At 53.3% G+C, this 25,628-nt stretch overlaps 1 protein-coding gene and 1 long non-coding RNA gene across 7 annotated transcripts; one reads left to right on the forward strand and one right to left on the reverse strand.

Moving 5' to 3' along the window:
* Window positions 1-210: 210 nt before the first annotated feature.
* Window positions 211-23,664, reverse strand: RAB37 (RAB37, member RAS oncogene family). Of its 6 annotated transcripts, XM_075903717.1 has the most exons (11): window positions 23,074-23,451; window positions 19,536-19,595; window positions 18,956-19,114; window positions 15,646-15,756; window positions 11,058-11,099; window positions 10,325-10,391; window positions 10,124-10,176; window positions 8,422-8,487; window positions 6,923-6,979; window positions 5,725-5,801; window positions 211-4,498 (listed from the first exon to the last, which is right to left on the reverse strand). In XM_075903717.1, exons 4-11 carry the CDS (start codon window positions 15,751-15,753, stop codon window positions 4,393-4,395), a joined length of 576 nt encoding a protein of 191 aa, XP_075759832.1. In that variant the 5' UTR covers window positions 15,754-15,756; window positions 18,956-19,114; window positions 19,536-19,595; window positions 23,074-23,451; the 3' UTR covers window positions 211-4,392. The 6 variants fall into 6 exon arrangements, with proteins under 6 accessions (XP_075759832.1, XP_075759833.1, XP_075759831.1 ...); XM_075903718.1 differs by lacking the exon at window positions 18,956-19,114; XM_075903716.1 differs by lacking the exon at window positions 18,956-19,114 and having other exon boundaries at window positions 19,536-19,635.
* On the forward strand, window positions 11,053-18,200 carry LOC106732901 (uncharacterized). Its single transcript, XR_001369161.3, has 3 exons — window positions 11,053-11,261; window positions 15,621-15,801; window positions 17,205-18,200. It is a non-coding gene; the product is annotated as an uncharacterized LOC106732901 (long non-coding RNA).
* Window positions 23,665-25,628: the final 1,964 nt, after the last annotated feature.

Raw genomic sequence — 25,628 nt, forward strand, 5'->3', positions numbered from 1 at the left:
TATTTACTCTTCCCCATCACCTTTGGACTTCTGAAATGTGCAGTGAAGTCACAGGGGCTAGGCAGACGCACACCAGAAATTCCAGGGCTTGTGCTGTACTTATTTAATGCCCAGCAAATATTGCATTGCAGATACCCAGCCAGCAACACCCTCTCTCTTCTCTAAAGAATTGGAAATTGCTTGGGCCAAGAACTAGGTGGACACATTTGCTCTCCAAAATACTGAGATTTAATTCTGTAACTTGCAAACAATAAACCGTGAACAATAGAAGAGGCAAAGGAGTCCCATGATAATAGAGAGAGAAGCTACGACTGCCAGAGAATGGACTTGCTGTGTATGATCCTGCGACTTCTAAGAAATTCCCATATGGAATGGTAGTGCAGTGTCATTCCATAGCACTTGTGGTGGAACTAGACTTGCCAGATCCTCGTGAATTGTGTAAAGAAGATTGTCAAGAAAAATATTTTGGGTTTTTTTCCTGTCATTGCTTCCTGCTAGTGTGATAACATGTGATACTAGGGTGACTTTGATTTTACTGACAAAGGATTTGATCCTACTCCCAGCAAATGTAATGGGAGTTTTGATATGGATGGCAGGAGAAGCAGGTCTAAAGGAAGGGTAAAATGAAGCAACGCGCAGCAGTGCTGATTTTAGAACATACAGGGTCTGATCCTGCTCCCATTAATCTCAGTGGCAAAACTCCCATTGATTTTGGTGGAGTCAGGGTGAAGCCCACAAAATTCAGAGGCAAGCACAATACAAAGTGTTTGCTGAGTGAGGTGGCTGAATGAGGCATCATTTCTTTGCCGAGTGGGTTTAATCTGATACCTGACAAGGGCAGGGAGAAAGATTTGCATTATATACGTAGACAAAAAGGAAATGCAAACAAAATTCAAAGCTGGGAGTTTATGAATCTCCTGTGTGATCACCTCTGCTCTGATTCAAAGCCTAAATCTGGACCAGGCCTTAGCCTTACAAATGAAGTGCTACCTTTTGAGACAGCCCTACAGCATCTTACATAGCCTAGTATAATGATGTGATGCCATTTCAACTCCCCACACAATCCTGCTTTCTTGTGGGGCACAGACGCAAAGCTGAGGTGAAATCGGTGATGCCAATCTCTGGCAGAGCACAAGGGGAGGTAACAGACTTGCACCCTGTGAAGAAAGCATTCCTGAGATTTCAAAATAAGAAGGGTCAAGGGGAAACAAAGAACAGGACCCTCTGTCTCCAGAGAACTGCTCAGGCTCATGTGAAGCTCTGAGAACTGTGCATAGGACATAGCAAATTCAAACATCGTAATAAAAAATACAACCTGCAAGTAATGGACAGATCAGAAAGTGACACAGTTGTGAAAGACACAGTCATGCTGTTCTACAGTCTAACTCCAGCATTGGTTTGGCAAACAACATTTGTGCTTCCTCCCTGGAGCATTAATTATTAGTTAAAGCATTTCAGTGTTAAGTCAACCCTCCCATCTATGGTCTAATTAAGCATCGTCAGGGCATTGCCCTAGATGATACTAATAAATTACAGAGACCTCCTGTGACAAGGCTCGTGCTCCTGGAATATTTATTCCTACAAAAGTCTCTTCTCATCTGGCAGAGCATAATAGCCAGTGTGACCGGCTTGAGCCAGGTCCTGCTAGACCCTGTAACTCCAGCCGTCCTCCTGGCCTCAGTGTGAGTTACATCTTGTCCACAGTGGGAGCACTTTACTGGTGTAGGAAAACTGATGTGCTAGACCAGCAATGCATTCCTAGTGTGGACACAGACACAGCTCAATCAGCAAAGCTGTGCTTTGCATCAGTACCATACCGCCCATGTGAAACAAGCTACACTGGTATCGGCACAGTTTTGCCAGTGTCATTGTGTCTACATTACAGACCTTGAGCAGCATAGCTATGCCAATCAGAGATCAACCTCTTGCCAATATTGCTGTGCTCGGTGTCTGCAGTGTAGACATAGCTTTTGTACCCAGGGGGGTCAACAAAATTGACTTTCCTTCCGTGCCTCAGTTCCCACAGGACCTGGGCCTTTTTGGTTTTTTTAAGCATATACCTACCAAAAAAAACCCCAAAACCACAACAGCCCAGTAACTCTAATAGGTAATTAGTTCAGACCCTTAGACACAACACGCATGAGACCGGTACCTAAAAAGAGATTAATGCACATTCACTCTCAAGCCCCAGTTCAGCAAAGTCAATGGGACTCCATTAAAGCACATGCTTCAGGGGCAGGGGACACACTAGAGAAAGGAAAATGCAAACCAGACACAAGGTAAAATCACAGTGAAGGCGACACGGGGCCACAGCTGGGAAAGCTAAACTCTACAAAAGAGGAGCTGTGACATGCTGCCTCCAGAGGATGGCAGACTGGGGGTGGTCTCTGGCTGTCGGCAAATGAGCTCCAGGCTGGGCAGAGGTGACGAGCTCCTCCTGCTATCTCCCATCCAGTTGCCTGGGAGTAAAGAGCGAGCTTGCTCTCCGTGCCCATTTGGAGCTTGCCTGCTCTGCTGCCATTGGCAACAAAGGAGCCACTCGGTGCCAAGGGCAAAGGTCATTTGTGGACAGTGGACATCTGTCTCTTAGGGACCGACCAGAGGCCCATTTCACCCCAGAGCCAGCGGATGGTGACTTTGGACTGGATCTGACTCTCACTCAAGCCAGCAGGAATCTTTCCCTGGGCTTCAGCAGGAGGTCAGATTGTATCTGAGCTAGTGGCCTAGAGGTCAAAGGCTCTTGGCCTTGTTATCAATTCCCTGAGCCCTCCGGGCTCCTGAGGAAATCCAACCCTAAGGCAGAACCCATATCATTCAGTTGCCCTGTGTGGCCCTGGTGAACTCCAGGGCCTGCAGAATTCTGCAAGGCACCACATGTGTTACAATAGTCAGGCCCATGGGGATGCAACAGGGAGGGTCAAGCCTCCTGTGGTGTAGCTCACACCTGCAATGCTGTTTGAACACTCCGGGAGGGAGCAGCAGGGGGGTTGCATTTGAAAGCAGGACACTGGTAGTTCAGCAATTAGGGCCTGATCCAGAACCCAGGGAAATCAATGGAGAGACTCTCAAAGGCACCAGTGGGCTTTGGATCAGGCCCCCAATTTTCAGCAGTTTGATTTCAACAGCAAGAGCAGCAAGACGAGGCACGGAGCCTGGCTCCATCGGACAGCGAGCGACCACTGAGGTGCAATGGTCTGAGCGGTAAGATCTCCCAGGCCAATCCCACAGCAAGTAGCCAGCGCCTTTTTCCAAACAAGCTGGTGATGCTGGTTTCATGCTCGCCCCAGGGGCTTGCCCATACTTTAGAACAGGAGTGGGGCCCAGAGCGTATCTGAGGCATGCTGGACTGGGTCTCGGAAAGGGTTAAATTGCAGCTTAGCCTGAGATAATTCTAAATAAACAGCAGATTGGAAACAGTCCTTTTAAAGTCAGAAAAATGGAGAGTGCTCTCCTCTCTCTCAGCTAGTGCAGTGATCAGCAGCTTTCTTCCAAGGTAACAGGCACTGTAAGACCACTTGGCTCTCCAAGCCCTTTGCTTGGCACCTGCTCTGCACATGCTCTGGGGCAGGTGAGGAGAGCGGGGAGGGAAAAGGTGAAATCAGATGTCACAGGGAAAAGGTGAAATCTTCCCCTTCCATTAGCAAACACTTGTGCTGATTTCATCCGCAGCAGGAAAATGTCACCTGCTAATGCATGAGAAACACGTCTTCCTGCCCTCTCCACTCCTCAACCTTGCCAGATGCCAGAACAGAGCTGTCCCACGGAGACCGGACAGAAAGCTGGCGACTCTGGACTGGAAAGCTGCAGGCCCCCAGCTGTGCAGTCGTGCTAATCTGGCCTAATCCAGATAGATACAGGGTCGTGGCTATGTTGCTGAAGATGACTTTGTCCATGGGGCACTGGCCATGCAGCCAATGTAGATTCGGCCCAGTTTGGATCCACACTCAGCCCTGGCTTCTTCGGAGCTGAGTCCTGAACACTGGGCTGGGCTATACAGCAAGGTTAATGCAAGATACTCCCGCGATGCAAGGCCTTGGCTGGGCTGCCAGGAGTGACCCCCAAGGCTGAATACTCACTGTAAGATTTACTAGTCAGGTGAAATCCGGATCTGGCCTTTATTTGGCTTCTGTTGTAACTTCCCCACAGCCACCCATGCTCACACACATATACCCCATGCTCACACACATACACTCCCTCCCCCCCCCACCAGCTCTCACTGTAGCTTTGTTTGCTTCCTATCGGTAATTGATGGCCAGAAATATATATATATTTTTAGACCGCCTTCTGAGGACAGGAATCTGGCCAGTTTCCTCTCCAGCCCCGCCTTCCTCTTGTTCTATACCAGACTCCCTGTGCCCTTAGTCCTCCTTCCTGGCCTGGCATCCTCCTCTCTCACATGAAGGAGCAGCAGCTGGACTTTTTCTTCTGTGACTCTATGTAGTCCTGAATCTGGAACCTGGGCTCGTCCGGCTGCTGCACCGCTCGCTGCTTGAGTTCTCTGAAAGAAGCACAGCGGTGAAACATCGCAGCAGCCACCCAGCGCACAACAGAGGCAGCTGTGCCTCTCTCAAGAAAGGCAAAGGCGATGCGCTCCACCTCCCTTTCTTCCCGAGGAGGGGGTGGAATACATAGCTTGGCTCTTGGAGCTGATCGGGGCCTGTGCTACTTCCTTTAGCAGCAAATAGAGGCTACAATCTCAGCCCACTTTGCCAGCTGATACATCTGGCCATGTCTTAGCTAGGGTGCGGGAAGCCAAAAGCCACTTGGATGGGGAGACACTGAGTTCCACCCAGGGAAGCAGCATCAGTTCAGGGGAAGGGGAAATACAATTCTTCCTAGTGTATTGTCTTGGTGGGCTAGGGGCTGTGGATGGGACAGATGTGTTAGCAAAGGGTTAAGCCCATTTGCTGGCAATGCACCTCGATCATGCAGCACTGGGATAACATTAAAGGAACCTTTGATCTTTCTATTTGGTGGTGGAGCTTGACTGTACCTCTGTGAGCCAGGCACTAGCAGCAGCTTAGCCCCCTTCCTGCCCCTTTGTGTTGGCCCTGTCTGCCGCTGCCACGTCATGGTGCAAAGCAGGGGGGATTTTTTAAGTGCTGCTGGGAATATAATCCACGTTCCAGAGGCAGTAGGTGGCAATTCGTGGACTTGTGACCTGACTGTCAAAAATTAACTCTGGGCTAGAACTTGGCTTCCCAGAACAAAGGAGACAAGAGGCCAGAAGTCAAAGGAAGTCTGTTCCTTTGCACCACCCCAGGCTCTGCTCCAAGAACTCTCAGCCACGAGCTGGAGGAAAGTGTTTGAGTGTTACAGAGTTGGCCCATGGGAAGTGCTGGACTGGAACGGACCAGCAGCCCATGCAGACCTGCAACTTGTCCCTGCCTTGGATGAATGCCAACGGCTTCAAAGGAAAGCATCAGACCGCCTTCTTGACCAGCCCAAATACGCATGCGTCACAAACTGCGATAAGTTTCATAATAAGAAAGAGCAATTTGATGGCCAGAGGAGGTTAAGCATTTTGCCCACACAGTCAGTATGCAGAAGCCAACAGCCCTGACCTAACCACTAGAGGACACTTCCCGTTCAAAGGCAGAGATATCCCCCTCCCCCAGGGCACCCGTTCCCAACTCTGTGCACACACGTTAAATCAATGCCCCCTCCATATGGGAAGGCAGCCCTGGCATGAGAAGCTGCCCTTTCAGCTCCTCGGTCACTCACTTGGCAATGGCCAGAAATGCCAGCTCCACGTTCATGCCTGTCTTGGCGCTGGTCTCCATGAAAGGCACTCCGTATTCCTGCGGAGCGAGCAAGCACCGTCAGCCACCGCGCTGCCCATTCCTACCTCGTCCTCTAGCCCCGGTCCTGCTCTGAAACACGCCCTGCCCACCGGCCAGCAAAGCAGGGGATTGAAGCCGGTTCTTCGAGTCTGGGCCCAGGGCCAGAGGAGTCCCCAGAGAGAGCCGGGACCCGAGGCAGAGCAACTGGGGGCAGCGCTAGGCACTCGCCCGGCTGGTTACGCCTGGTTGGTCAGGTTTGGAAGGAAGAACAAGGATCATTCCAGAAGGTGGAGAGCGGATCAGTGGGGGAGGGGAACAGAGGTCTGTCTGGGGATCTGGAGCAGAGCCTCATGTAACCTTAGTCCACCCCACTGAGCAAACAGATTACTGGGCTGCCCATACTTTGGCAGGCTGAGGAGAGAGGGCCCCATCCTGCTCCTCCTACCCCACACTGCGCCCAACCGTATCGCCACTCTCACAATGCAGCCCTCCCCGAGTCCTCCCTCACGCTCCAGTTCTATTGCTCCCCCAACACACTTGCTGTCTTCAGCCCTCAACCTCCCCCATCCCAAAGCCTAACCCCTCCCTGACTTCCCACTCCATCGAGCTCCTCCTCTACATCTGACCGCCTCACTTCCAGCCCTCCAGTCCAGACACAGTCCCCTAGTCAGGGCTTAATTTGTAATGTAAGTGGGGCCAGTGCTCCAACAATTTTTTTACATTCACAACTAATGCAGAAAGTCCAGAGGTGCCGGGGCTTTGAAATGTCAACCCCAAAGGTGCCGGGGGCTCTGAACTGCCAGGCCCCAGAGGTGCCGGGGGCTCTGAACTGCCAGGCCCCAGAGGTGCCGGGGGCTCTGAACTGCCAGGCCCCAGAGGTGCCGGGGGCTCTGAACTGCCAGGCCCCAGAGGTGCAGAGTATGTCTAATTTCTGTAAGTGGTTTAAGAGCTGGATGAACTGAAGTGATAGGTGGAGAATTGAGTTTGACACAGAGAAACAGCTCTGTGACCCCAGGGAGTAGCCTAGTGAAGGCCTGTCTAGCACAGCAAAGGAAATCACAGCCCAAGGAGGACAGGCCAATGAAGGGAGTGGCCAGATACTCTCAGCATTGATGGACACCCCGCAATGTGTGGCTCACCCTGGCAAGTGACTCTCCGTCCTCTGTTCTGATGACTCTCTCGTTGTTCACATCAGCCTGTAACCAGAGGGAAAGAGTTACTGGAAACACTCACAAATCGGCCTGCACTAGCAAGCCATCATGGAGCCAGGGATCCCTAGACTTCACCTGCTAAAAACTCAGACTTAGGTTTCCCTCTGCTGGCCACAGCATGCATGGATGCACCCAAGAGTCATTTGCAGCCTTTAAATGTCTCAGGGTATGGCTAAACTAGTTCGGTTAGTTGCAGGAGGAGTAACGGTAGTTCGTATTAAGAGTGTTAATTCGAACTACCTGCCTGTGCTGCATGTAGCCGCGGGCAGGCAGTTCGAGCTACCGGGCATTTAAAAATGGCAGCGCCCGGGAACGTGTAAATGAAGCCCGGGATAGTTAAATCCCGGGCTTCATTTGCAAGTTCGAATGACTACATTAGCCACCCTAGTTCAAACAGTTCTCAAGTTCCAAACCTAGGTAAATGTGCATAAACCCGTCACACGGCACAGCAATGGGAGCTTAGCACTTGTGAACTCTGTTCTCCCACTGACACCAGCTCTGGAGGGTATTTAAGCTGACACAGGCTAACCGAACCAAGTCAAGGAATTACAGAATTTAAAATGGAGCCCGGTTCTGGGTTTGGGAGAGTGAAACAGTGAAACCCTGCTGACATTGTCTATGGAAGATCATATCTACGGGTACATCTAGACTGTCGCCAGAGGCATGTAGATTAGGCTACCAGACATAGGAAAATGAAGCGGTGATTTAAATAATTGCCGCTTCATTTAAATTTACATGGCTGCCGCGCTGAGCCGACAAACAGCTGATCAGCTGTTTGTCGGCTCAGCGCGATAGTCTGGATGCGCGGGTGGCGACATCAAAGGTATTTGTCGACCACCCAGGTATGCCTCCTGGGATGAGGTTTACCTGGGTGGTCGACAAATACCTTTGATGTCGCCACCCTTGCGTCCAGACTATCGCGCTGAGCCGACAAACAGCTGATCAGCTGTTTGTCGGCTCAGTGCGGCAGCCATGTAAATTTAAATGAAGCGTCGATTATTTAAATCGCCGCTTCATTTTCCTATGTCTGGTAGCCTAATCTACATGCCTCTGGCAACAAAGGCATGTAGTCTAGACGTACCCTACTTGAGCTTACACCTGTGCCTAATGGACCACTCAAGATGTGACAGAGTTTCCTGGTACCTTAGTAGATAGGATGTGAAGAAAACCAGACAAGGCCACACAGTTTGGTGAAGCTGGGAAGTGGAACAGCTTGCAAACTGCCCTGTATGGTCAGAGCTGATATGGATCAACAACAGTTGGAGACCATGTTCTTCCAAAACAGGGCAGGCAAAGCCCCCATAAGATGGCGCCACTGAATGAAGAGAGGAAACCTCAGAGCCGTATTCATATTACTTTGGGTTTCCCTTGGTCTAAGGTGCGGAGAGACAGCATACAACAAAGGAGAGTAACTGTACATAACGCACCTTATTGCCTAACAACATAATGACCACATCCTTTTGAGCATATTCGTGTATCTCTGTGAGCCAGGCCTGCAAGAGAGGAAGAGGATCATGTGGGCTTAAAGATGAAGAGCAGAGACAAGCAAATTTATATGCAACTGTAAGTTTGTGGGGATGGTGGGTAGGGAGGGAGCATCAGGAGGGGATGATCTGAGGAAAGGGCCCTGCATAAAAATAGCCAGAATAAAGGGATGGAACATGGTCTGCTATGTCCATGCAGTTTTTGTAACATTTATGCCCAAAGGTCTCTGGGACACATCAATCAGTGGTGGAGAAAAAATTCAAGGATTCAAAGTCTGCCTTTGTTCTGATATAGAATGAAACCAAGACCTTTGAACGTTTTTCATGGGAAACATAGAGAAAGAAAGAGATCCCTGTTCCACCTGATTTGGAGCAGAGACTAAAATCTGGAGTGTCTGCATCTCAGGGGAGTCTCCAAATCAGGGAGCTATTTGCTACTCTGGGGTGGTGCTTTGTCTTTCTCTCCCTCTCCACCAGCAGTTCCACCCAGGCCCTGAGAAGCCATCTCAACAAACGTGTTGTCAAACAGATCCCTCCAGGAAAAGTTTTGGTTTTGACCAAGCCCTGTTTTCTGATGGAAAAAAAATGTTTCACCATAACTTTCCCCAGCCAGCTCTCCTCTCTGGGTACCTTACTCAATGGTTTGTCCCTGCACCTCCGTGTCCTGTAAAGTCTGCCAATCTGTACCATCCTGCGCCCAGTTCTGGGCCTCAGGACATCATCTGCCAAGTGGCAGGACGCAGAGGCAGCCTCCCTTTGTGTCCCTGGTTCAGCATGGTACCAGCTACCTCCACTACCCATTGACTGTGCATGGCTTTCAGTGCATCCTAGCACCAGTCAATTCTTCCAAACTCAAACTCATGTTACCACCATCCAACATAACTGCATCAGCAATGGAAGAGGTCGGAGAGGATAACAATCTACTATAGGGGGCAGCTAGCAGAATTTCTTTTTTAGCTCATGTAGCAGAGGGTCTGCTTGCAGTGCTGAAGGCCCCAAGTTCATTTCTTGCTAGTGGCCCATGATAAGAGGGCCCTGCTGATTCCAAGGGGAGTCAAGCGTGCTCAGCTTTCTGCAGCATTGGGTTCAGTATCCCAGGATGTGGGCTCCAGTGCACAGCTATTCCCCCATGTCCTCAGTGACTAAGGCAAAGGTCACCCATTGCATGGTAACACAGTGCAAGCTGGACAGGCAGAGGAGTAGCCATTCTGCCTTGCCAGATGCCTTGGGACAAATGCTCCCATTGTACCAGTCTGCCAGAGTCAGGGGGTAGAAACCTGCTGCAGTTCTTTCTCCTGGGACTTGTTATCCCATAGGAAAGCTAGCTGGAAGGAGGAATGGGTAGACACGCACTGGGATGTTCCCATGGTGCTAGAGGAACACTGCACTGCACATGGAGTGGCTGTGTTAGATGGCTCTGGAAGGAGAGTCCCCTGCTTGCAAGTTGAGGTGTAATGTGTTTAAAGCCAAACACAGCTTCCCACTCCGGGTGTGGGGGTTTGTGTAGCAAGCACTTAAAAAGCTGCCTAGTGTGCAATAGGTCCAGTCCTCCTGGAATAAGGGGGCAAGGCAACTCTGCTACCCCTCTCTGGGGGCTTAGGAGTTAACGATGGTTTCGGTGAGGTCCAAGGGGATAGATACTGACCCGAATATTGTCAAAGGATATTTTGCTGGTGATGTCATAAAAGAGGAGCAAAGCTGGAAGAAAAGAAGAGACACAAAGTGGGCGTTTAATGAGGATTCTGTTCCTAGGTATTAGTGGCAAGAGCAGCTTCACTACATCTGCAGACTCCAGCTCTCCTCTGAACCTGAATCGGGCAAGACTCCAACTTGCGCAAGAACCTACCCTGGGCATCTCTGTAGTAGGCATGAGTCACGCTGCGAAATCGCTCCTGCCCCGCCGTGTCCCAGATCTGCAAAGAAACAGCCCCATGAAAACCAAGGAAAACCCCTCCCTGCCATCCATTTCATTCCCAGCTCTCCAATCCCCGGGGAGCATTGGCTTCAGGGTGTAGTAGAAGGCAACAAACTAAGACCTCAGAGACAGCGCAAGGGTTGGAAGCACCGAGGAACCCACTGCTTGTGTATGCTGCTCCCTGGGAAAGGGGTTTTGTAAAAACCCGTCTGAAGATTCAGAGCCCCGGATAGAAATGATATCTGAGGTCCCAAGACAGACTTCAGGCTGGAGGTTGCCAAGGTTACGGGGGGCAAATGCACGAAAGGCTGGCAAAAACTAAGCTTTTGTCCCAGGCCTTTAGGAAGGGGTTTTTTTAAAGGTGGTGTGTGTCGTGCACATATAGCATATCACGTACCACCTCACGCCTAGCACAACCTTTGCCCCCCCAAGCTCACCATCTCCCTGAGAAATGTCTGTGCTAGCAGCTGTCTGTGCACTGTCACTGTAAGAGTTAAAGTGGGAGAGAACAGAGCAACTTCCCTTCCGCTCCCCCCAGACCTTATGACGTGTATACACATGGCAAAGAATAGATAAAAGCCACAGAGCCGCTGCCTATTTGTACAGACACCCTCAGACAAAGTATTAAGGACACATGCTGCATCAGCATCCACCCCAGACTCACCTGCAATTTTATTTTCACACCGTCCACCACCACGACTTTATTCTGTAAGAGAAAGCAAACCCACGCTGGTTTAATATGGTGAGAAAGCCAGTGGGCTGCCCCTTCCTCATACTGCATTTCACAGGACCTCTTGAATCCTACTGCCTGATTGTGGGTAGACCTGCTCCACGGAGACAAAGCAAAGCTGGAGACAGAGAGAAGGAGGTAAGGGGTAACCCTCTTGTAGGTCTGTCTCCTTTAATTGCTTCTTCCTCTCAGCTAAATAACAAGGCAGAATATTAAGAGAGATCAATGTTAAGGCTTTCAACTCAAGGGCTCATAGTCATGGGATGAGCCCACTGAAACCAGTAATACTGGCAGCTGTGGAGAAGGCTTCCAGCTTGGGTCTCCATCAAGGATGCATTTTCCTACAATTTGAACATCCAGCTGGAGAGACTAGGAGCTAGGGCTCACGTATCGTGGCCATGGGCACCCTAGCAATACCATAGGTTAGACCTGGGTTGTGAGAGACTAGTCAACTAGTCGACTATCCAATAAGCAGAAGCTTATTGGATAGCAGACTAGTGATGTGACTAGTCGCTTCCCCTCCGCAGCCTCTATCAGAGAGAGGCAGCAAGTGACAGGGAGCTGGAGCCAGTGCAGGAAGTAGCTAGCTTAAAAGTTGGTTCCCCCCAGCACTGTCTCCGTGGGGGGCAGGGGAGGTAGAGGCACAATGGGAAACGGTGGGAGTGGGGACTGAATCAGTCTCTGCTTGCACCCCTTCTGCTGTGATTCTGCTTCTGAAATGTACAAGAGCCCCAGCAGGGCTCTTGTACATTTCAAAGGCTGAGGCTCTGCAGGGAGCGTTGGGCCAGTGGGGAATCCCAGGCTCCCTGCTGGGACTTCCTTTTGAAATGTACAAGAGCTTCTGCTTTTGAACTGTAGCAAGAGCTGGGGAAGGCTCTTGCTACAGTTCAAAGGCGGAGGCGCCTTATACACTAATTGAATAGTTGATTAGTTAATCTAAATTGAACATCCTTAGGTTAGACAGTCTTCATTAGAAGTGGGAAAACGGAGACATCTGGAAATAACGTAGGGTACGTCTACACTGCCACCCTAATTGGAATGAGGGTGGCTAATGTAGGCATTCGAACTTGCAAATGAAGCCCAGGATTTAAATATCCCAGGCTTCATTTGCATGTTCCCAGGCGCCGCCATTTTTAAATCCCCTTAGTTCAAACTACCTGCCCGCGGCTACATGCGGCACAGACTATGTAGTTCGAATTAACACTCTTAATTTGAACTACCATTACTCCTCTTGCAAGGAGGTTTAAAGGTAGTTCGAATTAGGAGCTTTAATTCGAACTTCCTAGTCCATGCTGTGTGTAGCCGCGGGCAGGTAGTTCGAACTACCGGGCATTTAAAAATGGCGGTGTCCGGGAACATGCAAATGAAGTCCGGGATATTTAAATCCTGGGCTTCATTTGCAAGTTCGAATGCCTACATTAGCCACCCTAGTTCCAATTAGGGTGGCAGTGTAGACGTACCCGTAGGGAATGAAGGCTTCTTACACAACATGTCTCCTGAGAACCCCCTCAGAGCTCAGACCAAGCACCCCACAGCAGGTGTTTGCTCCCAGTAGTTCCAGAGCTCCAGCCCTGCAGGGCACTGTGCACCAAGCTGCACCGTTCTCTCTCCTGCCCTGCACTGAAATCCAGCCTGTCAGAGAACTGAAACGCCCGATGCCACAAATTGCCTGGCTTGCTTTTATCTCAGGGCCTCGGGGCTCAGTAGACAGCCAGAGATGCTAACAGATGGGCTCAAACCTGTGCGGTGCTGACTGCCCCACCGTTCCTGCTGACACGGGTGGGAGCTGAAGGTGCTCTGCACTTTACAGGATTGGACCTCAAATGTGAGTGACGCTGTGCTGGTCGGGGTTATTTCCACGGCTGCCCCAGGTTAATGAACAAAGAGAAACCCAAGCAGAGAAAATTCAGTGCAGCTTCTTGCTGGGGGAGAATTTAGCATGGCCCTGTCCAGCCAAGGGGCTCATCTGAGGGCAACAGGGGAGAGGAATAAAGATCTGTAATCTCAGCTAGTTACATATTAGCGATGCAGCAAATGCCATTAAATCCGGAGCCTTGCTCCACCTGCTCAGACTCCCCCCATGCGTGCAGAAAGGCTTGCCGGGGATGTTTTCGTACTCTGGATTCTTGGAGGCTCCCTCCAGGCCCTTGATACTCCCCTTGTTTTGATTGGCGGGGTGGGTGTTTCTTATCAACAGCTACTCTTTTTACTAGGGTTGTTATGATTGGCAAGGTGGGTGTCACTTGCCAGGGCACTCTCTGATTGGCTGCCTGCCTTCCTAATGAATGCCCCTGGACATTCTGGTTGCTTTGCTTGGGTACCTCTCGACAGCAGATATTTCCATAACGGGGCCTGACTCTGAACAGGTGAGAGGAGGGTGTGCCAACGCGGGATGATGCAGCCAACACGGGATGATGCTGCCAACCCCTCCCCTGGCTGCAGATGAGAGAGCTGGCAGAATTCAGTAGGGGGGCCTTAAAAGGCATCCAATTAGCAAGCTAAATGCCGCAGGTCTTCTGTAATTAATATGAGCACGCTAACCTTGAGCACTCATCACAGGAGTAATGCAAGGACACTAACTAGAGAGGCCCAAGTAAAATTCTCCATTCAGTGATGTCTGAGGGTGCAACACTGCTACAACAGTGCAAGAATACGCAACGTCGCACGCATGCGCTCGCCCGTCCCAGCCCGAGACAGGAATAGGGTCTCCTCCCGTTTCTCCTGTCTGAGCGCTGATTTCAGCTTCGGAGCAGAGAGGGCAGCTGAGACTGTGCTCCACGCCCAGGAGAAGCACCACCGAAATCATCAGTTAGGCTGTTGGTGAGCAGAGACACTGCCCATCATGCTACCCAATCCAGTTTCATTGGTACAGTCCCCTCTGTCTGTATCCAGCTGCCGTCTCCTGTCTTGCACTTAACCGGTTAACTAATTCAACAAGATTGTACATCCCTAAAATGGAGTAAAATGTGGCTTTCGTTTCTGGACAGCTCTGGGGGTCAAAACTAAGAGGCACATAAGGGCTAAGACAGGGTCCTGATCATGACCCCACTATCTAGACAGCGTCTGCCTCTCATTTTTTTGCGCGTAGTAAAGCACCATGTATCCTATAGCGCTTAATCAGCCATTCAACACAGAGCTACCACCTGCACTCCCTCCACCACAAACCACCTTCCGCAGCACCACAAGGGCACGTGTCCCCATCCCGGGACTCACAGCCCAGCACCCACAGGCCCACAAGGCAGCAGGCACAACCCTGCATTAAGAATCAGTTGCCCACACGTAGGTTACCGCGAGGGCTTGATGAACTAGTCTGGGTTAAATAAAAGCCAAAGGGAACCTTTTATCACCCCGCCGGAGCAGGTCCTTTGAGGGCTGGAAGGGTAGAAGTGTCTGAGACCCTGGCTTCATTTCTGAGCCCTCCGCCTTGCCCAGCCACAGCAAGGGCTGCTGGCTCCATGAGAACAGGTGGATTCTGGCCCAGTTGCCAATGAGGATGATCAAGAAGGCCTCTGGGGCATGGAGCATCTTTTTGTTCTGTTTGTACAGTGCCTAGCACAGCGAGGTCCTGGGCCATGCCTGGAGCTGGGACGTATTATGGTCGTATAAAGAAGCAATAAACCTCCTCCCCAGGAATTCTCTCATTGTCAGAGTGCAGCTTAAAAGGTTCAGATAATGGAATCAGAGCCCAAATGTTTGGGCACTTATCTGCCTCTACCCCCTCAAGTTCACCCCTCCTCCTCATGGACCTCAGGTACAACACAGCCTTTGGCTAGGTCTAAACTGCTCCGGTGTCCCGGAAAAATCCCGCCGTGTCCAGGGGACATGTTTGCTCTTCTGCTTCTTTTCGTGGAAGAGCAGACACGCTCTTTCGGGGAGCCCTGTATACCTTGTTCTACGAGGAGTAAGGGCTCCTTCGAAAGAGGTGGCTTTTCCGCCATTTGGCCCCGTCTACACAGGGCCAAATGGCAGAAAAGCCTCTTCTGGAAAAGCAATCGGAAAAAGCTACGGAGCGCAACTTGTGTAGCTTTTCCCGATAAAAACCTATAGTGTAGACCGAGCCTTTGGGAGCCTCTGGTTTCCAGATGAAGGGCCAGACTTGGATCTCTTTGGAGTGCTGAGTGCACTAACCCCAGTTCACCACAGTGTGCGTGAGAGCAGAATCAGGCCCCAGTGAGACCAGAAGGCTGGAAATAGCAGGCAATGAGAATAGAGCCCGTGTCAAAATGACGGAGCTCAGGGCAGCAAAAACGGAGCCTGCTTTAGTTCTGAATCTTACGCCTCCCTTACGCTAATGCACTGCCAGGGATTGGTGCCCTCTGTGTGAAGGGAGAAGGTCCCTCAAGGCTACTTGCCCCTTCTTCAGGTAACAGCTCCTGCAATTGAAGACAAGGGGGCGGCTTAACTGAACCTTCTTCCATGCAGCAATTATCAGCAGGGGGGCCGAGGGGAAGGGGTGTTTCACGCTTGTCCCAAGTTGTAACAAGAGGCTCTGCCTAGGTGCAGAAAGCTGCAGCGGTCTCACCCGGAAGTCTATGCCGACAGTGGCTATGAAGGTCCCAGGGAGGAAGGCCCCGTCTTTGAACTGGACCAGGAAGCAGGTTTTTCCCACGCCTGAATCTCCGAGCAGCATCACCTACAACACGGGTGCAAAACCCCATTAATGGAGCCGGGTCGGAGGGTAAGTGCAGCAGGTTCACAGTGGTTATGTACCCGAGGGTGGTGCAGCCCTGTGGAGGAGGAGCACGGTCGGAGGTGGTGGGTGACACAGTCAGGGAAAGGCTGGGGTGTTTCTTTTTATTCCCAGAGCTTCAGCGCCATCAGCTTCCTTTCCTCTCCCAGCTCCCTTCCTCTTTCAAATACAGGTCCCACGCAAAAGGACACTGCTCTGTAGTGTGTGTCTTAGCTACAGCTTCTCTTACAGCATGGGTGGGGAACCTACAGCCTATGGGGCCAGATCCGACCCCTGGCTTCTCTGGATCTGGTCCCTGAGGCTCAGGGCTCCCCCCCGCCCCGCCACTAGCACTGGGGAGCTGGTGCTCCAGCCCTGCAGCCCCCCCTCCCGCCCAGACCCCACACTCCCACTCCACTCCTGCACCCTACCGCCCTCCCAGACCTACCAACCCCCAACGCAATCCTGCACCTTCCCTCCCGCCCAGATCCCACACCCCAAGCCCACTTCCTGGCAGCCCCTTCCCACACACTGAACACATTCTTGGCCCCACCCCAGAATGTAGTGGGGGCCCACCAAATCTACTAGCCTGGGCCCCTCAGGGCTCTGGTGTGTGAGGGGAATGTAGGGTGTGGGGTTGGTTTTTTTTACTTCTACTTTTATGTGGCCCCTGACTGATTTTTCTGACCCAAAAAATGAGGCGAAACGCTAGTTCGAACCAAGGGCTTTGGTTCGAACTAACACGTCCCGGCGCGCACTTCCTGGTTCGAATCAGCTGTGATTTGGACTAGCGCACCGGGCGAGATCTTGCTAATGAAGCGCGGGATATTTAAATCCCCGCTTCATTAGCTATTTCGGTACACTACATTCGCATCCCTACTCCGAACTAGGGAGCAAATGTAGACATACCCTTTCAAGGGATAACTTGCTCCCTCTTCCCTCTGCAGGGCAGCATGTGGCTTTGCTGGGAGTAAGGAAAAGTGAAGCCACCTTCGCTGGGAGGGAGGGGGGGGAAGGAGGGGGGAGAGAGAGAGAGAAATGAGAGAAGCTGGGGTGGAAGTCATTAAAGGAGCGGGCCTGTTATCATGTCACTACTTGAGAGTCTGCTCATGACCCCATTATCTAGCAGGGAATGGCTAAATGCGTTTCCCCTCTAAATGGACATATCATGTAACATACTGTTGTTTTTGCCAATACTGGTGTAAGGCCAGGGACACCGCTGCAGGGGCTCTTTATAACTAGACCCGTTCCAACTATCCATACTCCAAGATCTCTTCGTGGAGCCTGAGACACAGCATGGCTCAGTTCTCCAGATACCAGCACCAGGCTTCTCCTTGCAATCACAGGCTGACGGACGTAGATCTCAGGCCTATCTCAGCAAATGGCCGATTCTTTCTGTTCCCTTTGTCTAGGTCCAAGGAGAAAGTCCAGGACAGACACCTTAACACTCTCCAAGTGCCTTCCCCAAACACAGACACTCCACCAGCAAGGTGGATCATATCATGGAATGGACCCCCAAATACCCTGAAAGAACGTGCTTCAGTAAAGAAAAAAACCAAAGCCACTCCAACCACACATCCCTAGTTATTACCACACTGGAGCTCATCCAAAAAATACAATCTAATCCTGAAAGCTCTTCTCCGAACCCTCACTTCTGGCCTTCAAACAACCCCCCCAGCCTCATCATCAGAAGCTGACTCCCTACAGACCGCAACACACCAACGCGAAGCAACACCAGACCCTGCCAGGATAACAGATGCAAAAAAATGCTAGAATGGGGGTGAAAACTTCCAACCAAGTGATCACTGGATAGCTGACCTATCAGTCCTCACCCTCAAAGGAAACAAACTTGCACATCTTCAAAAGACAGGCCTTGGCGCTTAAGTGTATAGCTTTGCTAGGCACTAAAAATCATGGGTTGAACAGGCTGTATGGACGTCTGGCCTATTACACCAATCTGTAACCCACTCACAGCCCCTCTCCAACTGCCGTCTCCGTCTTCCTTCCCCCCATAATGGGAGGGGTGTTAGTAGACCCCTTCACTTTGAATGGTGCCTGGAAGTATGTTTCCGCCCTGTATTTAGCTGTGCTGCTCCGGGTACCTTTCCCAGACCTGAAGAAGAGCTCTGTGTAAACTAGCGATCTAAAACTCATGGCCTGTGGATCATCTACAGCCAGAGCATGTTCACAGTCTAGCCAGAGAGTCCATGTCCCTAGACCCTACCCTGGCCCCTCATTGCACCTCTTCTCCCAAACCCCTTTTCTCAAGGGGATTACTGAAGGGCCTGGCATGGAGTAGCAGCAGGGTTGGGCTGCTGCAGTGACTGTTAGGGTTGCCAGATGGCTGAAAGAAAAATACCGAACACCTTTCCCCCCCGCCACAAAAAAAAAAAAACGCACTGGGAAAAAATTTTGTTGAAAGAAAAAAAAAAGGGGGGGGGGGACCAAAGTTGTTGCGCAAAAAACAAAACAAAAAAACAAAAAAACAAAAAAGCACACCACCCGAACACACTGGCCAGGAAGGGAGCAGTGCTGGCCGAGAAGGGGGGGGGGCCTGGAAACAGCTAACGGGGGGGGGGGGTGGCGGCAACGGGGCTGGCCAGGGGAGATGGGGGGGCAATGGGAAGCAGGGCTAGTCGTGGGGGGGGGGGGCGGGTGGAACGGGACTGGCTGAGAGATATCGGGGGAGGGGGGACTGGCCAGAAGGGAGCGGGGCTGGCAGGAAGCACAGCTGGGAGGTTCGGGGGCCGCGAGGGTGGCCGGGAGGAAGGGGGAGCTGGAAGCAGAGCTGGCGGGGGTGGGGGGGGTGTAGCGGGGGGGCTGGGAGGAAGAGGGAGCAGGAAGCAGAGCTGGCAGGGGGCGGGAGGGAGCAACGGGGGGTCTGGGAGGAAGGGGGAGTGGGAAGCACAGCTGGCGAGGATGGGGAGAGGTGCAGCGGTGCTGGCCGGGAGGAAGGGGGAGCAGGAGGAGAACTGGCGGGGGTGAGGAGAGGTGCAGCAGCACTGGCCAGGAGAGACAAGGAAGAGGAACGGGCTGGCGGGAAGCAGAGCTAGGGGTCAGTGCAGAGGGGCTGGCCGGGGGAGATCCGAAGGGGAATTGGGGGAGAACTGGCTGGCCGGGAAGGGGGGGGTGAGCAAATCAGCCGGTGGGGAGCGGGACTGACCTGGGCACTTGCTGCCTGTCCCGCGCAGGCTCCCGGTGATGTAAGAGCGAGGAGGAAGCTTCCCCTCCTCCTCACACTCAACCAGTTGAAGGTTCCCGGCAGCAATCGCGGCCCCGCCTCCCAGCTGGGACTCCCAGCTGCTCCCCCGCCCACACCAGGCTTCCGTCGGGTGCGCAGCCGGAAAAATCAGAAAATACCTGACATGACCCATGTTTACCGGACAGAGAGTGCAAATACCGGACAGTCTGGTACAATACCGGACACCTGGCAACCCTAGTGACTGTGTAGGGCCCAACCCCTGCTGCCACCCCATCCCAGGCCCCCCCCCCGTAATTCCAAGGCCGCATGCCTTGCGAGAAGGGGTGCAATGGGGGTAAGAGGTTAGGGCAGGAAGGGGAGGCTTGGGGAATGGATACAGACATGCCCTTGCCCCCCTGGCCCTGCAAGGATGCCTAGGCCAGATTGTAACAATGCTCTGGCCCTAGATGGCCTGAGGGCTGTGAGTTTGAGACCGCGGAGATAAACTCAAAACTGCCTCTCTTGCCAAGAGAAGCTGGTCCAATAAAAGATCTTGCCTCACCTGCCTTGTTTCCTTGAGCAAACTCGGTCAGCCCCAGGACTCTCCTATTGCTCCAACCGCCTCAGACACCAAAACAAACACAGCTTAGCATCCACTCCTCCTAGGCAAACAGAACTCAGTGTGCAGTCCCCAGTTTCATTGGCACCTCCATGCCCATTTTTACACCAGGGTGGTGGTGCCAGCCACCCGGAGAAACACGAGGCCCAGAAAGCATGATTCCCCTCCTGCCTGTTCTCGGATGATCCTCACTAGGTGATGATTCATCAGGTAGTCCCACCCCCTGTTAACAGCAGAACTCTGAGCGGGATACAGCAAGAGACATACTGCGGACTGAGCAGTGAAAGGAGCAGCGACCTGTCCCCTGAGCTGGGAGCTGCAGATGCTTTGCTCTTCTGGAAGTCAGGCCCTAACATGCGAACTGTCCCTGCTCAGACATGCAGAAGAGGCCTCTGTCCGTACCCATCCAGGAGGGAAATGCTCTCAATCTTGTTGGGCCAGCAGATCAATTGTGCTAAAAAGATTCTGAGCCTCAAAATGACCCTTCGGCCTGCAAATTCTCCATAAATGGTGTGGCCTGGCCACACCCTGTGCAGGCCCAGCTGATCAGAAGGGAACGTTGGGAACCCCATGCTGTTCTGGCTCTAGCTTCACGACCTATGAGGAGAGACTGAGAGATTTGGGTTTGTTTAGTCTGCAGAAGAGAAGAGTGGGGGGGAGGGGGGGATTTGATAGCAGCCTTCAACTTCCTGAAGGGAGGTTCCAGAGAGGCTGAAGAGAGGCTGTTCTCAGTAGTGACGGATGGCAGAACAAGGAGCAATGGTCTCAAGTTACAGTGTGCGAGGTGTATGTTGGATATTAGGAAAAACTATTTCACTAGGAGGGTGGTGAAGCACTCGAATAGGTTACCTAGGGAGGTGGTGGAATCTCCATCCCTAGAGGTTTTTAAGTCCCGGCTTGACAATGCTCTGGCTGGGTTGATTTAGTCGGGATTGGTTCTGCCTTTGGCAGGGAGCTGGATTTGATGACCTCCTGAGGTCTCTTCCAGCTCTATGATTCAGTTTCCAGGTAGCTTTCGGGAAAAACTCTCAAGCCCACCCAAACAATCAGAGCGGAAGGAGGAGGATGGAGGCGTGAGCATTAATAAAGAATGAAGTGACCAAGAAAAGAAGGAACTAAATGCAATTTCTCGGAGTAACCAGAGCAAAGCAGAACGAGCTCTCCCAGCAATAGCAGGCAGGGGCAAAGCAAATCAGGAGGCAGGATGGAAAAAAGGTCCAGGGCTCTAGGTGTGACTCAGCTGTGTCCCTGTTCCTTCCCCAGTTCGATTCCCTGCTCTGGCACAGACTTCCTATGTGACCCACGGCCAGGGGTGGGCAATGATTTTTGATGGGGGGGGCATGCCATGAATTTGGTAAGTGGCCAAGGGCTGCACTTTTCTCTGGAGGGGATGCAAGGTTTGGGACAGAGGTTGGGTGCAGAAAGGAGATCAGGGTAGGGGACAAAGGTGTAGGGGAGAGTGTGGGGTCTGAGAAGGAGCTTGGGAGAAGAAGGAGGTTGTGACCTGGGTCAGGGGATTGGGGTGCAGGCTCCAGGAGAGGATATGGATGCAGGAGAGGAATCTGGCCTGGAGGAGGAGTGTAGGAGAGGGTGCAGAGTCCGGGAGGGAGTTGTGACCTGGGGGAGGGGGGGAGTCAGAGGGTTTGGGTGGTGACCCTGGGCAGGGAGACAGAGGGTTGGGGTGTGAGAAGGGGTGGGATGCCAGAGGCAGACTCTGGTTGGGGGGCACTTACCTAGGTGGCTCCTGGCCAGCAGCCTAGTGGGACCATCAGGGAGGCTTCCTAACTACTCCCTCCCTGTGCCCATGTATGCCACGCCCCGAGGGGAGGGGAGGCTTTGAGTGCTGCCTCTGCCCCCAGCCCAATCTCGCAGCTCCCGCTGGCCAGAAACCAGCTGCCATGACTGTTTTGGAGGTGGGGGCAGCATGCAAAGCCTCCCCTCGCCATGCACGGCACAGAAAGGCCGAGGGAAGGAGCAGCCAAGGACTGCAGCAGGCAGGGAGCCTACCTAAGGGTCCTGTGAGCACACACCTCAGGTCAGACCCAAAGGTGTGGTGGGTCGGATCTTGCTGTCCCTGCCTTGGGCAATTCACATTGCCCCTCTGTGCCTCTGCTTCCCCAGCTATACAATAGGGGTGCAATAGCCCTGCCCTGCAGAATGGAGCGTTGTGAGCTAAATACATGCAAGATCGGGGGGCTCAGGGAGCAGGAGACAGGTGCTGCAGCTGGGAGTGAGCAAAGCAAGCTCTGTGAGGAAATTCCTCTCCCTGTGTTCACAGCTCCGGGTGCAACTGCAGAGCCCTGAGAGCACAACGAGGCCTAGAAAGGGCAGGGAAGGCCTGCAGACCCTCACTGTTCTCATCCTTCTCAGATGCAGGCTGCAAGCATCTCTTCTGCTGTTCCTAGGCTGGGTCTGGCTCACCAGGGCCTGGCCTCTCCTCTGTGCAGGGCGCAGAGACCCTGTTAGAGATTTCAGCAGAACGCCCTACTGAGGATCACATCCAGTTTTGGGGGAGTCCCACTTTTCTGGCTGATAGCAGATACCCCTGCTGGGAACCATTTCTATGGGGCTGACTTGGTCCAGTGCCCATCAAATAAAGGCGCCTGATGGCAGCTGACTGGGGGCAGAGGGAATAGGGATGTTGGCAAAGGGGCAGGACTGATTGGTGCCCAAACTCTGCACTCTGGGGTGGGCGTACTTCATGGCACCCCTGCTTCCGTGTCACATGACATGACTTGGGCTCCCTGCTCTTGTCAGGCACCCAGCCTGCTCCCAGGTCACAACAAGGGCTCCTTCCGTGACCCCACCAGCAGGGGCTTTGACTTGACTTCCCCCTCCATACCACCCTGAACATGCCGATCTTGCCTGGTCTAGGAAGCTAAGCAGGGTCAGGCCTGGTTAGTACTTGGATGGGAGATGTGCTGGGAATACCGGGTGCTATACGCTTAACTCCCTCCTTCATGCGCATGGGAACATCCCGCGCTGTATCAGGGGCAAGGACACCCCGGGAGGGGATCTCGGTGCCTAGCCGCAGACTGGGGGAGGGATGGAAGAAGAGGGGCCCCAGCCCTCGGGGCTCTGCCCAAGAGTTACCCCCCCCCCCCCCGCAGGGGATCCCTGGGGAGCCAGGGCGCCTTTGGCAAGCGCTTCAACGCGGACCCCACTTCACCATCCCCCCCCGCCCGCCCGCCCTGCGCTAACTGCCCCTCCAGAGCAGCTGTCAACAGGCTGCCCGCAAAACCGCTCGCTTCCTCCCTGCGCAGCTCGGCTGCCTGCGCCGGCCGAGGGCTGCAGCTCCTGCAGCGAAGGGGCAGGCAAGTGGCCCCGCGGGGCGGGAAGAGGCGACGCCAGGGGACCCCGGGGGAGAGCAACCCGGCGCGCTGCGGGGGCTCGGCCCCTGCCCCGGGCGGCTCCCATCCCTCCCCGCTAGCTGCGCCCTCCACCTGCGCGCGGGCGGCGCTGCCTCGCCCCCTGCTCCCACCTTGGCGGCGAGCTCGAAGTCCTGGCAGAGCGGCGGGGCCCACCCCCGCCTCGCCGCGGGGCAGCCGTTCTGGGCGGGAGCCGCGGGCCGTGCCCGGCCGCTCATGGTCCAGGAGCCCGGCAGGGAGCCGCGAGCAGGAACTAGGGGAGGTTGGGCAGCGCCAGCCCCGCTGCTCCTCCTCCGCGCGGCCCGCCCCCTTCCCCGCTGCTTCCCGCGCCACGGCCGGACCGAACCCGGAACCGGCGTCCGCAGCCACACGCGTCCCCCCGCGTCCCCCCGCAGCCACACGCGTCCCCCCGCAGCCGGGCGCGGCCCGTTGCTCTGCCCCGTTGCTCTGCCGGTTGCGCGGAACCGAACCCGGCGGCGCGTTCCACGGGCCGAACCGACGCCAGAGCCTCCCCTGCCCCGCCCTGCCCCGCGTTCCTCTCCCAGCCTGCGCCGGACCCGACCCAGCCAGCGGGGAGCCTACCCCCTGCGCCGGCTGGACTGGGCTCCGCTCCCCGCTCCCCACCCGTCCCGCAGGACCCAGCCCTCCCTCCCCTTGGGCCCTGTGATGGGCAGGAACCAAGCTCCGGTCTGGCTGGTCCAGGTCGGTCCCGTCACTCCCCCGTTCCTTGGCCCTTCCCCCATCTCCTGCAGCTCAGCCCCTCCTCCCCCATCTTCCCCTCCCCTCCCCAGAGCCAGCTGAAGGGGGTTGGTTTGACCCCCATAGGGAGACGGAGCAAAGCCAGGTGAAGGGGGCATCCAGCACACTGGCTCCAGCTGGGTCAAATCCTTAGCCTGCATGCAGCCAGCAAGCCAGGGCCCAGGGATACAGGTGCTTCTAGGATGGGCCTGCAGGGGGCCTAAGGCACTGAGAGGTGGGTGGCCCTGGAGAGTGACAGCCATTGTGTGAGTGGCTGCAGGCTGAAAAGGGGGCTAGCTGCTGGCTCACCTGGAGTGGAGGGACATAGAGCAGGGCCTGGCAATGCACTGGCCTGGGCATGTCTGTATGGACATACATTGGCCTGGGTATATCCAGCTACCTGGGTGGAAGAGGACATAGGGGAAGCCTTCAGATCACACAGGCTGCTGCCTTCAGGAGGACTAATATACTTTTTGGTTTGTCCTCAGAGCTATGTCATCAACCCATATACACTAGAGACTGGGCTTAATTTGTGATGACAACAGGGCCCAGCTCAAGCATTTATAACGGATGCAGCAAGCCCAGAGTTTCAGGGGCTCAGCTCTGGGCAGCCCAGGCTCAAATTAAGCAGACGCCAGAGGGGCATGAACTAAAACCAAAGACCTGGATTCTAATTCAGATCCAATCCCATCTGCCCAGAATGGGCTGAAACCACCCTTGGGCTCTGAAACACCCAGAGCTGTGGGCTGGCAGGGGGGCACGCCTGTGTCCATTGCTGAATTTTCCCAAGTTTGGAGAGCTCCCCCTCTGCTCATTCTGCAGAGCTGCCAAGAGGGACATGAGCCTGCAGATTCTCTTGAGTTACGAACCTGTCCAGCCCTGTGTGCTCTGCCTTGCCCCTAAACACTGTTTCATTACCCCCCCCCCCACTCTTAACTTCCTGTTTTATTTCCCAGTGCCCCCTTGGATTAGATAGTGTCTTTCTGCCCATCCACCACACCACTTCCTTCAAGTCTTTCATTAAAACCCACTGCTGCTGTCAGGTGGTATTCTGCAGAGGTGCTCAGATACTATGGTGATGGGCACCTAGAAGAGAGAGTATTTCATTGATCAGTTACGACTGTCTACTCCCATCCTGAGGGCCCAGCCATTGTTTGCCTCTCTCCACTTTAAATAGTAATCTGTTTGGGGCTGAAACCTGCCTGAACGCTAACTTTCTAAAGTGCCATGCATGGCGGTAGCACTAAACATATTAACCCACACACCTTTCAGTGATCATTAGAGACTTGTGGAGGAGCAAAATGAGGCCAACCTCACCCTAACATCATACAATGAAATTGGGGGTCAGGGGGAAATTCTATGATTGTTGCATTTGGAATCATAGTAAAATTGCAGCATTCCCCCAGGACTCAATAACTGAACCCAAAGAGTTAGTGACTGCTTGATGACAACTTTATGACCATTCATAGGTGATCTGCTGCCTTCCCTCCAAGGTACCCCCACCACAGACAGCAAAGAAGCATGTCACACCACCATGATAGCAGACCTTCTCCAGGCTGGTGGAGCACAGTGAAATCCAAACAGCCTTTGATTTAGGCCAGCTCCTCTCCACTCCATGCTCCCCACCTGCCTGAGCACTGTCTGGAATAACGGGGGCAATGGAACAACTCGGTTTTCACCCTTACCCCAGTCTTTTAACCCTATGCTTTCAGGCAACCTCACTCATTTAAAAGGATATTTAAGAAAGATGGTGAAGTTCTACTTCATCTTATAGGAAAGAGTGAATGGGAGGGAAACTTCCCAGCAGGGCACTGAAGGCAAGGGGAGGAGTGGAGAGGGTCATATAAACATCAGTTGATGCATTAATCTTGCATCTTGCTGGTCGCTCTGGTTGTATAATCATAGCAGTGAAAAGTGCTTTCGTTCCCTT

This window comes from Pelodiscus sinensis, chromosome 20 (genome assembly GCF_049634645.1).
Source record: "Pelodiscus sinensis isolate JC-2024 chromosome 20, ASM4963464v1, whole genome shotgun sequence".
Lineage (NCBI taxonomy): Eukaryota > Metazoa > Chordata > Testudines > Trionychidae > Pelodiscus > Pelodiscus sinensis.